A 15,808-nucleotide genomic window follows, 5' to 3' on the forward strand; every position below is an offset into this window, starting at 1 on the left:
AGCTTAAAAATACTTCCAACATGTATAAAACTCTTTCTGCTTGACTTGACAGCAATACAGTGTAAGGCTGACCTGGTGATTAATTTTTGGATTAAACTAGTAATAACTGGATAATGAAAACTTATGAAAGACTTTTTTTCTTCTTTTTTTTTTTTACATATACATCGACAATGAAGGATTTTTTAAATCTTAAATGTAATATGTATTTATTTTGCTCTGAATATGTTGCTCTTTCAATGACTGGCCCTTTTTTGAGTSTCTATACTCTGGTTAATGATTAATTGATTACTAAATTAGTTGATTATTTAGAAGGTTTTATTAGTTTTTATGTTTTTTGTGATGTATGTAATAGGTCTGTCTTGTAAATGAGACAATGAGTCTCAAGAGAAACTTCTGTATAAAAAAAGGATTAAATAACAATCAATCACATTTCAGACCTAAACTGCATGCTGGAAAGTTGACCTAAAGACAAGAAATAATCTCGTTCCTCCTAAATGTTTGTAATTTGCCACGTTGGAACCAAAAACTCCCAACTTATTTTATTTGGATTTTATATGAAAGACTAACACAAAATAAGATATAAAAAAAATACTAATTATTTAAAATAGTTTCACAAAATCAGAAAAGTGTGATGTCCCACCTTACTTTTATAACCCCACAAGAACCAAAATTATGGTGTACAGTAAATACAAAAATKATTATTTATGCTTTAGTCAAAAGAGCATAAATCCAGCCATTCCATGACAACCTGAGGTTTTCAGTAAACAAACAAGTATCATGGTGCCTGAGGAACAGAGAGGCCAGTCATAACATTTTGACRTAGTTTAAAGTTGAGTTAGGTTCCGACACAATCGACTCAGAACTTTATACTGAATAGGGACGATGATACACACACAGCTAAAAAAAGGGCTGTGAATCCAGCAGGAGTTGCAGTAAAAAAACTCGCCTCCAATTAATTAAGAATCTGCAGCAAGATTTTTAAATTTTCCTGCACTCAATGTGAGTTTGAGCTAAGAACTTTGGGACAGAAAAATCTAAATGAAACACTGATGTTTGCGGTTCTCAGGGGCACTAATACTTCCACAAACCACTTGCGGCGTCTTGGAAGCGAGTCGAGGAAAATCTTGCCTGCTGATGTAGGCTTGCTTGAAGTCGGGCCTCATGCTGATCGCCTGCCTGTACAGCTGATCGGCCTCCTCCAGCCGAGAGTCGTTGGCCCGGATCAGATTCGCCAGGTTTATGTAGACGTTAAGGTGATTGGGGGCCACACGTGTCGCGTACTTCTTACCCGGAATAACCTGATTACAGTAGAAGAGAAAATATTGTTTCACTAAATACGGACGTGAWGCATTCAACACAAGGAAGATTTATTGTTTTGCAGGAACAGAGGGCTAATTTTGTATTCAGGTATAAAAAGTCACTTTGATGTCAGCTGTGGCATCTAGAGACAGCTAAATTTCAACTTTAACAGTTGCATTAGAAAATGGAGTAATTATGTAGGTGTGGTGTGCACTACAGTTAGGAAATGTAAAGAGAGTTCCTAGGAATCTAAAAAGACAGTTATGCATCCCCTGTCTTCATGCCAAATAGGTGGAGTTCATTTTTCTTGAGTGAATAGAGGCAAGCTATGTTTGGTATTCCTTTGCATGGTGAATAAGATCACTCCCAGACAAAAATCATGACACACACAAACACAAGATAAAAGCTTCAGGTGGTAAACAATCACATTCTGGAGAAATGCACCCGGCAATATCGCAATAAGGAAATTAATTCTACGTGCGATGAGGACTTACCTGTGGCATGAGGGATTTGGCAACCAGATACGCTTCCTCCGCCTCTCTGGATTTGTTCAGGTTCTTGTACGTTCTTCCAACGTTCATGTGAGCACCGATGTCATCTGTGGCAAGTGCAAAAGTACGTTTTTGACAAAATCACATCGATTCAAAATTGTCCCAAAAGGGAAAATAAATGTTGCCAAAACTCATACGATCCAAGTATTTTCAAAGCAGGGCTGGGAAATGTGACTTAAATGACAAAAATAAATGATTTTGTTTTTTTCATACCAAGTCTGATTTTTGATGTTTTGTTAATTCTCCCTTTCTTTTCTTAAGATGAAGTTACAAACAGAAAATATTTTCAACAACTTCCTTTGATTTCAGTCATTCCCTCAGGGAGTTGACCTGAATTCAAAGTGTAAAAACATACAAGCAGTAAAACATGCCTGTGTAACGAGATGGTAGGACCTGGGTGGGCCCAAAGTTGGTAAAAAWWTTTTTTTTTAAAAATTACATTTTCCAAAAAGTAAATTTTCATAAACGGCTAATTCAAAGACAAAATTTCACAGTAGCACGTCTTGATGACACTGTCAGTCAGCAGCTCTGCTAATCCACCTCATTTGTTTTGCTGCTCCTCTTTAAAATCTCCACCTGGCTGAAAGCCAAACACAGAGAATGGTATATGATCCTTAACCATTACGACTGATGGAAAAGATGGTTTGAACTTCCATCTTTGGTCCTGCTTTGCAACAACAACAAATTAACAACTGAAATGCAGAAATTTAGCTGCTTTGATTTTTTTATGTAAACTAATCTGATGCCTAATCACTGATGAAGGTGTGGTGCTTTTCAGAGGAGAACACACACACGTCTTTGTGTGATTCAGGAAGCAAAATAAATCCTGCTGAGAACTATAATGAGCGGGCCAAATTTTGAACGGTGAGAAGAACCTGTTCCTGATGACTGTAGCAGGAAATCCTTACTGGGTTAAAGTGTTTACATTGTTAATCTTGGGGAAACACTTGTTGGTGGGAAACCGACAAAACTGGATGATCTCCCAGCTGATGACAGGCTTCCTGAAAGCGGAGGAATGGGAAGAATCCTCCAGCCCAAATGAAAGGGCCAAAAGTATTTCACCTGCACTTTTTACAGCAAAGAGCAAAAAGGGCAAAATTCTGCACTTTGCTGTAGAATGCTCAAGTGTAGCTTTGTCTGCTCAAGATAAGACACATAATGGATCGCTGGATGGCTCTTCACCATGAGGAGAGACGACATCAAGAGCCACTAGAAATGGATTTAATGCACCAACAGTTGTCTCTTTCAACCCCTTCATCAAAATGGCCTCATTCACTAGAACAAAACACTCTTACATGTTTACTTAGGCACCATTATCCACAGTTTAAATTTAAACCGGCCTTGATTCTTTTCATGTCTCTTGGGTTTGAAATAATAACCCGCTTGTGTTTTCTTGCGATTTTATCCTTCCTATTTTTTGAGGGCAACAGGAAGTTGCAGTTGATGATATAAAACGGCAATTGAAGCGGCAATTTATGATATTACACGTACACCACAGCAACATGTATTTTTGACTGAAGGAACAACATCATATCACCATGTGAAGTTCAAAAAAGTTACTTTTACAAAATACTGTCAATTAAGTACCATTTCGGTGATATGTGCGATAATTTCTGGATGTAAAGAAACATAACTACAATGTAATGTAAGTCAACAACAGCAGTGTGTATGACACAACAAAAAGGTCAATGTCTTGATAACGTGTCTTGTGTACCCCTAAGCTCTTGTGAGTAGCACGTCTTTAACACTCTGATGAAAAAAAAGTCAAATTGAGCCAAGCATTCTGCTCAGAAATGAGCTTTCGTAAGTGCAGCTGGCATTGTGAAACCAATGGAACTAGTATCAGATTCTCACAGAATCTTGTGTCAACCTAGCATCAAATCACAGCAGTTTAAATAAAAATGTGTAACAATTTGCTAAAATCTGAAAATTATTTTGGCGGCTGCTAAAATAATCAGATGTATTATTTGCTACATTTGTTGTTTAGTCAAATTTTACCAACGCGAAGACTTGAATACCAACGTGTCTGGACTTTACTCCACAAAATAAAATCCACRTCTCTTTCACATGTCCATGCCTGTATTGATGCAAATTAGTTMATCTAAACATCCCAAAGCAGAAGGCATCTGAATCTCAGCTTGAAGGAGTTCCCTATAGCCACTTCAGTTTCTGTTGACTCTACGATACAGACAAAAAAAATAATAACAAAAAAACAATGGATATCTTGTTTCTCTGAAACACTCACAGAACAAAGCAAAACATCTGTGGTCTGAGTCTACCACATGTAAGATACCATCAGTTTACTGAAAAATGCCAAATTATTTAAAGACATCTGATTGAAGTCTCTCACCTGGTTGGACACGAGTGGCTTGGAGAAAATACCGCAGAGCCATTGCATAATTGTTTTGGTTCTCTAAAGCATGGCCGACATTATTCCACAGCTTGGCGTTGTTCTTGTTAACCTGAAATGGCACACAAGTTTAATAAACAAAAAAGCTTTCAGAGATAAGCTGACTGATCARAGCTGTGTTATCTATTAAATTCTCTAACAAAGTCTTTCATCACAGGATAATTAAAGATTTGTTTGAACACTGGAAAACTGCCAAAATAATCCAGAGTCTAAGCTTTTACCTTCAGGGCAGATGTGAACAGGGTATATTCTGACTCCCAGTCCCAGTTCCTGTTGAAAGTTTTCACTGCATGTGTGGTGAGCAGCACACCAATCATCAGCCAGGAAATCTTCCTTAATTGTCTGTGAGTGACAGTTTTAGTCAGACTTTAAAGCACTTTCGTTTTGGCCATGATGCTGAAAAAAGATGCTGATGTTTTAAAGCTCAAGTGCTTAGAAATTCTGCATTTTAATACAATCCATACCGCTATGTTTTTACTATATTAGTTTCTGTTTACAAGTCTTGTACAGGCACTGCAAAATTATAATGTTCCAAGTGTTTCTTAGGGAAGACGTTTGACACTGCAACATGGAGAAGAAGGCATTCTGGTCAAAAGTGATGTAAGACCTGGAATGCACCAAAGCACTTTACGTTAGCTGCGTTTCCATTACATATACGCGGAAATCTTGGTTTGCATTCTGCTAATGTTGAAAAACTCAATTTCCCAACTGCAGTGTTTCTAATAAATAAGAAAGAAAAATAAAATCACACGTGAATAAGTTTGTTCAACATACATCATTTAAAATCATGGCAGTGATGGATGTAAGCATTTACGTGAGATATATCCGTAATTCAGCCGTGGCGCTAGAGCTCATCATTTATCAGCCATCAGAGGAAATGTCTGCGTTTTATTCAGGAGTGACAAGCCCCGCCTACTTGGAGTGGCTGCACATGCGGCATTTTGGGGAAACTGTAGTCAGAGATTTTACACAAGAGCTATGGATTCAACACATTTGAATGACAAATTAAATTATCTATGAACTATGTGATGCTGTGAGAGCTCTGGTGGAGCCAGCTGCATGTAGTCTGAAAAAATAAATAAAAACAAACCATCGTCCTCCTACCATTTCTCATCATCTTCTTAGTCTTTTCCACCAGTAGTAACAAATGGCTGTTTTATCAAGTGACTCGTGTGATGTGGACAAAAGGGTTTCTATTGCAGTTTTGTGAAATATATCTATTTCGATACAAATGAAAAAAAAAAAAAATCACCTCAATATAGAACAAAGACTATTAATCAAAAAAGTTATTTCAAAATCGAGGCCTTTTTTTCTAAATTTGTTTTCATAATTTCAATTTGTGCAATTCTGTGGTTAATGGAAACGCAGCTACTAAACACTAAACCTAAAACTGGGGCCAACAACTCATCAGACATGATCTTTCCAGCAGCTCCGCCACTGTACAAGTGTCAAGCAAATGCACTACTTCTCTTTCATTTTAGTCATTGCTTAAATATCTGTTAGTTTGGAGAGATACTTACTCTTTATGTGAGACAATCTTGAATCCATGTGCTACAAGAACACAGAATCCCATACTGGGAACATAAAGTACCCTCTCTGCAACAACAAACCCCACAGGGAAGAAGAGGTTGGATGCTGGAATGAAGGGCAGGACGATCAAAGACAAGGCCTGTGAAAAGAAAATCACACACAACAGATCAGTCATTTTGTCTAAAAAGTATAAAACAAAGGTTCAACCTTTATTAATAGTAGTTCTGATAAAGAACTGCTTCCAGAGCTGACACTGTTGTCTCAAGAGTTTAAGATGAAGAGATGGTTACTTTTCCAAACGGATAAATCTATATCTCACCAGATGACTAAACCTTTCTCCAGAAGAACTTTAACTCATGCATCTAAATGAAACTTCACTAAAGATTTAATGAATCAATTTTGGAATAGTGACTTCCCTATTGGTCAGCACCCTCACATAATGATGTTAAGCTCTCTTTGCTGTGCAGTGACAGTGATGTTCCAGCTTTTTCCCAGCTTATGACAGGCTTGATGATTGGTGGTTCTTGGGTTGCTTCTAATCATTTTAAGCAATTCCTTTTCATTGGAGGGTAACAGTTTCGGTCAGATYGTTGGCAATTGGACAAAATTGGCTGTGTCAAAAGGTCAATTATCCAAAAGATGCATAAACGATGGCTTTGGAAAAAGCAAAACGTTRGGCTTCTGGAATGGCCCTGACTTTACATCTATTGAGAATGTAAGGAGGATGCTTCAAAGTCAGGCCCTTAGCAGTAGCTGAAATGAACTCTACCATTTATTTTAAGAATAGTGGTCAAATATTCAGCCAGAATTATGCAAACAAATAGTTGATAACTACAACAGGACTGCAGTTTCTTTGCAACTTCCATAAAAAATGATAAAGTCTGTGTATGCATTAGAGTCTTTCAATTCTGGCAAAAAACAACTACAAAAAAAAAGAAAAACACGGCAGAAGGGAACCACTATTATGGGTTCACAAGTTTGGAAAAGGAGGGAATTTTAATTCTGATGTTATTTTCCATGTTATCATAAAAACAAATCAGAAGGTGTTGGTGGAATGTTTGCTGGATCGGACCAACACCAAAGAGTGTTTTAGTCCACTTAAGTCCACTTTAGGGCTCTGCATAGTATGTGCTGCCACACGGTTTGGGCAATTGCTTCTCAAAACTTTCCATTCTACTCTCTGGTGTCCAAGATCAAGTCTCTGCTCTTTTTAGATTATGTGGTTCTGTTGGCTTCATCGGATTACGATCTCAGGCTTCTACAGGAGCAGTTGACAGCGAAGCGGTTGAGATGAAAAGGAGCAAGTCCAAATAGTTTGTACCCGAAAAAAGGTACTCTTTCCAGGTCTTGTCTCAGGTGGAGGAGTTTTAGTATCTTGCGATCTTGTTTATGAATGATGGAGCATCTACAGTGATGTGGTATCTGTAACAGTCTGCCRTGGTAAAAGCAGAGGCGAAAGGTGAAGCTCTTAGTTAATCAGTCAATCTACGTTTCAAAGCTCGTTTATGATCACAAGGTTTGGGCAGTAACCGAAATAACGAGAGTGCAGAAACAAGCAGCCGAAATGCATTTCCTCCATAGGGTGTCAGGACTCTCCCTTAGAGGTGGACTGAGAAAGTGACCATCTTGGAGGGACTCAGAATAGAGATGCTGGTCCTCCACATCAAAAGGAGCCAGTTTAGGTGGCTCTGGCATCTGATTAGGATGCCTCCCTGGTGAGGCACATCCCAGCGGGAAGAGACGCAGAAGAAGACCCAGGACATGCTGAAGGGACAGGGACCAAGTTTCTCGGCTGGCCTGGGAACGCCTTTGGATTCCCCCAGATGAGCTGGAACAAGTGGCTGAAGAGAGGATGTCTGAGCCTCTCAGCTTAAGCTGCTGCCTCCATGACCCAACAAAAACAAAAGATAATGAATGGATGGTGTTCCACTTAATGTTTTCCTAGATGTATGCTTATCCTAACTGATTATCAACATGGACTTTTAGATTTCAATTTATTAGACAAATTGATACAAACCTTTCCTAAATAAAATAGCATTTTCCAACTACAGTAATAAAAAGCAGAGGAATTTCTGAAATTTAGACTTCAGGCAAAAGCTCATCAGTCACTGTGAGAAACAATATTGCAAAGCAGGTTGTTCCCAGAGAACAGCAGCTTTTGAGTGGTGTCTCATGCTCCATGTGAGACAGCTGGCAACCTTGCAAAGATGCTAAATAGGTTGATGTGGTATGACATTGTTACGCAACGTAACACAAAATGCTCCTTGCAAACCAGAGTAAACACTGCACAAGTCATAATTGAGTTTATTTAGTGTTGATTTGTGTTGCTTTTTCTAAAAATGAAAGACTAAGGAAGTTCACTGACCTTCAACTATGAGAGCCATAAGACTGTTGCACAACTAATGCTAATTTTTTTTCCGTATCCCACAGTGAGCAACCACCACCCATGTTTTCCTTTTAAATTCAAGCAAGAGACTATCTTTTATTGCTGGCAAATTGTTATTTTTCTTCGGTTTTTTTCCTCCCACCCCCCATTTGTTTTCATCTCAGTTTCTGATGCAACGCTTTAGAGCAGAAAGCAGCAGCCAAAATGAATTAAAACCAGAAGTTCTATAGAGAATAAGTCAGACAACAGTGCACAGTAGGGTAATAAAATTAGTATTTGGCGAATTAAGGGAGTTTTAAGCCTTATTTAGTATGTTGATCCAAGAAAAAAAAAACACACACAATTCTCTTCTGCATCTTTTAAGCTGTGGACGTGCCTGTGGACACGAGGAACCACTTTCACTGATGTTTTTGATAGTTTTTGTCCTAAAACAGCATGCCGTGTAAAAGCACAACAGGAGTTCTGTCCTTTAACTATTTAATTCCAAGCATTATACAGCTCAGTTCAAAGAGCTTAAAGTTAATACAGTTACGACAGTAAAGGACRGAGAGAAGTGTTTCAGTGGTAAACAAGATATGAAACTCTTTGATGCTCTAAATTGTTGGACAATCATAGCCATGTGAAAAGAACAAATGTGTTGTCTGTATGTTAAAATGAGCAGTTGTCTCATTTTAACAACATGCCGCACCAACGTTTTGACTCGGGTGAATTTGACAGGTGGATTGGCTAGATACTGGGTGGTTCATATGTCGTGTTCCTTAAGATTCCAGCTAGCGTGGTGCAAATTATGGCAAACTCACTGTTATCAGAACATCACTCTGCCCACTATGCATGCTTGTAATAAATGTTGGCTTATTGTCTATGTAGGATTTTTATTCCGGGAATATTTTGGGAGACATTTTTTATGTAATGCGGCTAAAACATTTTAGAAAGTAAAGATGTGGTAAGGTGGAGGTGGTCAAKTCATTAAGAATATGAGAAATACTTGAAGAGTATTTGTTAAATCCTAATATTAATTTTTCTGATAATTCAGTTTTCTTCCTGTTTTACTTTGGAATAGAATCTGCTGTACCCCCAAATGAGCTATGCTTGTATGAAATTTAATTTAACTTTTTTTAACAGATTGAAATTACTCTGAACACAACCTATACTCAACCTGAAAGTCACAAGAAAAACAACAACAACAACAAAAAAAGGCCATGTAAAAGCATTTCTAGGTGCATCTGTGCTAATATGAATCAATTCGTGTTCAAAGTGTTTGCATAAGAATGTAGATGAAGCGACCACAACTTCCTCTCACCATGATAACCGTCTTGGCTGAGCTATGTTTGGAGAACACGCTGTAGTGGGCGAGCAGGCACAGGAACGTGTAGAAGACCACAGTGGTCAGGTTCCGGAGGTCCAGAAGGGACTCCACCAGAGGAATGGTGCCCATGGTCCAGTCGCAGCACAGCTCTGAGGGATTCAGCAGCAGCCACGCGTTCACAGGGAGCAGGTAGTTAAAGGTCAGCTGCCTGCTGGGAGTGGGACTGACAGCTGCCGGGTTATCAAATCTGCAAAGGAAAAGGGCACAGAAGACATTCACTTAGCTATTACTGCAAATGGGGAAAATGGAGATCATGCATAAGAGCTGCATAATAAACATCCAGAAAATGGCAAAACACCTGAAACAGAGTTCCTTAAAATCACACCTAAAAATCCACCTTTTTAGAGTGGATTAGAAGTAACTGGGACATTGATGAATATATTTGATGTGTATTTGCTTGATGATGGCATTTGACAAAAATGTGACATTTCATAATTGGTTACTGTATAATGACTTAATGATGCAAAGCAGCTTGAACTGCAGTGTTGCTGAAATATCTTATACAAGTAAATTTGACTTAATATATTCCATATCTATCATTATCGCAATGTCAGTGTAAACAAAACACATTCTGCACAGAATGCATTATTTAAACATATGTTTGAGACGTTTTCTCTAATGCATCATAAAAGGGTTTTTGAAGGTCAAGAGATGGTAAGGAGGATAAGTCATTAAGAAACTTCAACTAATTTAACAACAATAAAACTTTGGTGTTGAAATGGAACAATTTTTTCCCTAGAGGCTGGATAGACTTTTCATGGTCTCTGGTCTGAGTTTGTAATAAACCCACAGCAGAAGGATAGTAAAACTGTTTAATTACTTATTTATCACAAGTCAAATTGTTAATCCAATATTGGATACATTAATCCAATGTTATCACAAATTCCATGTTTTCCTAATACGATGCAGGAATACTGATACGATGCATCATATTAGTAACAGTAACTGAGTTACTGTTACTGATAACAGTAATCCAGAACTAATTTATGTAACTAGCTACATTTACTCAATTACAGTTACCTGAATAACTATTTTGGGAAAAAAAACCTTTTTGGATCATCTGTACCGCTCTGTATTTTTTAAACTTTTACTTGAGAAATCATATAATAAAGTACAGTTATTTTTACTTAAGTAAACTTTCTGGATACTGATTGTAACTTCACTGAATGAGGGACAAACATGTTTTAACTAAAAATGCACCAGACAGTGACCTACAGTTTGTTGGAGTGAGATCTCTTGTTTGTAGACAAGCTTTGTTTTCTATCTTTAGAATCCAAGAAGATCCAGGAAACACCATATAGTGTCACTGTGTTCTAACATCTACTGAAGACATAACTTTCTGTAAGTATTAGTTTAATAAATTTTATATTGAAAAAATATATATTTGGAAAAGTGTTACTTCTGACTTAATTTATTTTGTCATTATGTTATTTATGTGTTCATATATTCCTTCATTTTACCCTAAACTGAATTTGCTCATAATCAATCTTATGTAATTTTTTATGGCTGACATCTTAAAAAAATGAAATGCTATGATTAGTTACTCGGTACTTGAGTAGCGTTTTTACAAAATACTTTTTTCTTCTTCAGTAATTTCTTGATTAAATTAGAATATCCAACATATATTCTAATTTAATTGTCCTGTACGTTTTATATTAAATCCAATTTATTTTGGTTATGACTCCAGTTTGGGCTTCCGATGAAGTACAACAATCCAGCGCCTCAAACTAAAGAACTTCTGATGATAGGTGTAACATAGCTAAATATCTGTACAGTAGATGAGCAATAGCTTTAGTATTGCCAGGGCTATGATGCTGAATTGATAACAGTTGTGTGTGGCTGTTTTCTTCACCGAGCTGCACCTCCGACTCTGTAAATCTGTTCAACAGTTTCAGGCCTTGGCCTTCACTGAGCTTTACTCTGACTTCCCAACACAGCTCCTTTAATATTCTATGCTGTAGATCTTTTCATCGCTTTTTAAAACATAACAGCATGGAAGAGCAAATTGAGAGCTGCAGCGGCGTAATGGGGTGCTGTGTTTGTTCTGCCCCTCGTCAGTCAATTTACTGTTGAAATCAAACTGTTGCTCTGGTGTCATTTTTGGGCAGCAGAGCTTCTTGCCCTGCATGGCTCTGATACGGTTCAAATTTGTAAAATCAGTGTTTGATTTTAGGCTCACACCCTTTGATACTAATGGAAGAAAAACATGCAAGGAAGAGTRTTAAAATTTAGGATTTTCTGGAAACTCCATTTCTTTTTGGGATCAGTGATTGGCAGCTAGAGTGAATTTGCTTGAACCTAAAGTAAAATGCAATCAGCTTTCCAGTCGGATAGTAAGCATCTTTCAGTTGACTGTCTTTTATGTTGTTGTTTTTTACTTGAAGGTCTTTTTTTTTTAGCTCTCCTTAAACTTTAAAATAAACTTAGGGATACTGAAACCATGCATCTCTTTAAATAAAAACATGAATAAATGTTTCAAAGATTAGAATTTTTTCCCCTTCTTTCAATTGTATTTGAGCATAGCAAGAAAAAATACTTGCTAGTGAGAATAGTTTGAAAGAGACCGATGCATCTTACCGTTTACAGTTTTTCCTTTAAATCTGACTCCAGCTATCTTTTATCTTTACTGTCTTACCAATAAGTCCCAAAAGTTCCCCAAAACAACTTTAATCCTAAGAAAGCTCTCACAGAGATAAAATCTTACTGGCAGTCTTTTATGGAAATAAAAACTTCCAAACTGGAGAGACTGGATCATGTTTGTTCTCTAAGCTGAAATAAAATGTGTTGTGTTGGTTTAAAGAAGAGACAAAGAAATTAAAAAGCCATCAATATAAAACMATTAGCATCAATTATTCAGTTTATGGCTAAAACTGAAATTCTGCACTGATATTACTTTCACAAACTTTGTTTACTCCTCCTTTTTTTACGATTTGTCCTCAAGCAGCCAGACTCCATTCTAGGTAGTCAAGATTGATAGTTCTTTACAAGGTCAGTTAAAGTTGTGGAAGTCTTTTATGATTTTTTTTTCCACGCCTCATAGTCCGGGAGACTCAGATCAATGGGAATCAAAGTTGCAATATTTGTTACGTTTTCTTCTACGGTTCACTTTCACATTGCAATGTGTCCAATGAGTCAAAGTCTTTGAAATACTTGTTCCCCTCCTCGCTTGTGGTGGCGCTGCAACAAGAACTAGTGGAGTAAATAATACAAAGACATTGAGCACAACTTCCTTCTTCATGAAATGTCAACAAAAATGGAGTGGCGTCACATTTTAGCACTCGGGAGGATTCAATCCTCTTTTGATATTGGTAAAAAAACACAAGCCATTTCTCCTGCTAGTGTTAGACTTGCTTGTATGTTTTGGTTGTATCTACCCAAAATGCCCTGCACTATAATCCGCTTCCTGCTTTTGGAGCAGTCTCCGGTCTGCTTGGAATTTACATATGCATTTGAACTGTGTCAGAGTTCACTTCAACCAAACCAAAACCTGGGTTTGTAGGAGGACCAGAGTTCACTTTTTTGGTCTGCATCAGAGTTAAATTGCACATTCACACCTCCCCAAATGAACCGGACCTTCTATGCAAACGAACTGAAGTGCAATTCATTTCTACTGAGTACATGACCATTTTCAGATAAATTCTTTCCATATATTAAACTATTTAACTTTCCCAAACTCCAAGTAATAAACCAGTGTTGTCAACATAAAGCTTTGCTAAAAAACATGGGGCTATTTGTGAGGCTCCTTGTGACCTTCAATCAGTCATCAAGAGGCGCTCACTTTAGTACCAGTGGTGTTCAACTCAAGCCTTTAAGGGCCATGGTCCTGCAAGTTTTGGGTGTTTCCCTGGTYCAATATACCAGATAAATAAATAGCTACGGTAATTACCACAAGATTAAAAGGTAATTGAGCCATTTSAATATGCCGTTTTATACTAAAGAAATAGTAACACCTTGTTTTACAGCAACTGCTCTCACACATGGTGTGATGCTGACTCCTCTACCAGTAGAAATATTCTATGACCATTTATGGCATTAAGGATCCAAAACGATATTCTCATATCCTTTTGTATTATGTAGTAGGCCTTACAGATTTTGTTTTGCAGCTTTAGTTTTTACATCTGACATTTTATTTCAGACATACAACACAATATGTTGCGATAGTCCCATTTAAGAATAGAAGAGTGAAAATAGGCATAAAAGAAGCTTAGACCAAGGAATGCTTTCAAAGACCTTCCGGATTTTGCAAAACAAAAAAAGGATTAGTTTCTTGTAGGTAATGTAAAAATAAAAAATTAAAGCCCCTTAATAAAATTATTTCTTTGCTATCTAGATAAGACAGCTATTACGGAAATATTTGAAAACTTCACTTAAAGCAGAGTAAATATAGCATTTAGGATGTGTTTTGTCTTTGGGATATCTCCACAATCATAACTCCTGATCAGTCTTTTCTTGCTGTGCCAAGCCTGCATTTGCATCTGAACTGCTCTGACATGGGTCGTAGTCTGAACTTGTTTTATAGAACCCCTGGCGTAAACCCTGATCGGCACCCAGCAGACAATAAGCTACATATGCTGGACAAACTATTATGGCTCTGTGGCAGATATTCTAGCAGACAATCTGGAGTCATCTTTAGGATTACAGCCAGAGGATTAGTCTATCTCAGCTAATTATCTGGAATTTTATCTTGACGCTCAAATGTCATTAGGTGGAATCTTGTGCAGACCATTTAAAAATAGATAACAAACAACAAATACTTCAGWCTGCATAACTATTAACATTTACACTGAATGTTTTGAGGGGGTCATAGAGTCCATATACATTTACTTAGAAGATATCGCTCTGAATTACTTCTATAAACGGTGGGTTTAATTCAGATACTTGATAAAAACAGTCATGGAAATGTCAGTTGATGAAACTATACTGGACCTTTACTGAAGCCACTGTGAACTGACGCATGATTTGGTGTTTCAGTGCATTTCAGTTGGATGCATTTCAGTGCATCCAACTGAGATCAGGTGAAGGACTAACCATTTGATGGACTAAACCATTTTGTGGCTTTTTTCCTTTTCACCGTTAAAAAAAAGTAACAAAAAAAATTGTTTGGTCATATCTTATGTTTTATTGTGATATCAACAGCATTTTCATTAAGTTACCTCAGGAACCTATCTGAGATTTTTAGTTCTTCAACCAACATTGGAGTGATAAATTATCAGTAACTCTTTCATTGACCAATGTCCAAGTATCTTGGTTCAACACTTGCTTAACCTCAACGAAATTAAGATGATATTCAGTACGCACTAAYTGATGTTTCTCTAGCTATCGATTAGAGTGCTAAAAATGCAATGTAAACTTGTATTTATTCAACAGAATAATTAGATGTTTGACATTTTGAAAGTGAAACAGTTAAAATTCATGAGTTGGTTTCTCTTCCTTGTTAAAGGCAGGACAATTACAGTCCTTAAGATTCTGTTGGGGTTATTTTAGATGTGTCCCTGTTCTGACACTGGCTGAATTACATCCCCTGTGTTTTATAGGATTTTTGTAGGATTTCTCTTGTCTTTGGGAAAAGATTACAAGCTATTTCTCTCTGAAGTGCTAATTGATACAGTCATGCTTATAGAACTGTCTCTGGTCCACTTGGCATCCACATATGCATTCGAACCGTACCAGAGTTCACTTCAGCTGAAYGGAAACCTAGGTTTGTATACAGACCAGAGTTTACTTTGACCAATGGTCGGCATCAGAGYTGCTTATCAAAGTTGTCCGAAACATATCATTCSTCCTTCCTCCCTTTTTTCCAGACCTTTCCCATCCTAGATTCAAATAAAAATTAATCAAACCTTGATTGCAAAGTTCTTTCATTAGCCTTCAGAGAGAACTATAAACTTTGGATTAAAATKTKATACTTTAGAGATAAAATTTCTCCTTTTAGCCTAGAGCTGTGGAAAGAAGCAATGTGGTATCTTTGATGTTTGCATCAAACATCAAAGCTGGTTTAGTAAATACCCTTCAGCAATAGTACAGTGATCCCTCACTATAACGCGGTTCACCTTTCGCGGTCTCGSTGCTTCGCGGATTCTTTTGGGATGTTTTTTTTTCACAGTGCATTGTGTTCTGCGTCTCCGCTTTTTCTCTACCTGTGTGCCAATAACATTACGGTATTTAAATATACATAATACATAGCTTGGCCATTCAAGAGCTGAAAACTGGAACTTTGAATGCCTGCTGGAAAAAACTGTGGCCAGAATCAGCGCAAAACCTGACCG

General features: G+C 37.3%; 1 protein-coding gene across 1 annotated transcript in view; it reads right to left on the reverse strand.

The window, feature by feature from the left end:
- LOC103465621 (transmembrane and TPR repeat-containing protein 3-like) overlaps positions 1-15,808 on the reverse strand; it is a 27,653-nt gene that overhangs the window by 5,214 nt on the left and 6,631 nt on the right. The window contains exons 3-8 of the mRNA XM_008410621.2: positions 9,477-9,729; positions 5,781-5,929; positions 4,482-4,602; positions 4,201-4,312; positions 1,794-1,897; positions 1,129-1,298 (exon numbers count right to left, since the gene is read on the reverse strand). Coding sequence (XP_008408843.2) covers positions 1,129-1,298; positions 1,794-1,897; positions 4,201-4,312; positions 4,482-4,602; positions 5,781-5,929; positions 9,477-9,729 — 909 coding nt within the window. The remainder of the gene's footprint in view (positions 1-1,128; positions 1,299-1,793; positions 1,898-4,200; positions 4,313-4,481; positions 4,603-5,780; positions 5,930-9,476; positions 9,730-15,808) is intronic.

Source organism: Poecilia reticulata, linkage group LG6, assembly GCF_000633615.1.
Source record: "Poecilia reticulata strain Guanapo linkage group LG6, Guppy_female_1.0+MT, whole genome shotgun sequence".
NCBI classification, from domain to species: domain Eukaryota; kingdom Metazoa; phylum Chordata; class Actinopteri; order Cyprinodontiformes; family Poeciliidae; genus Poecilia; species Poecilia reticulata.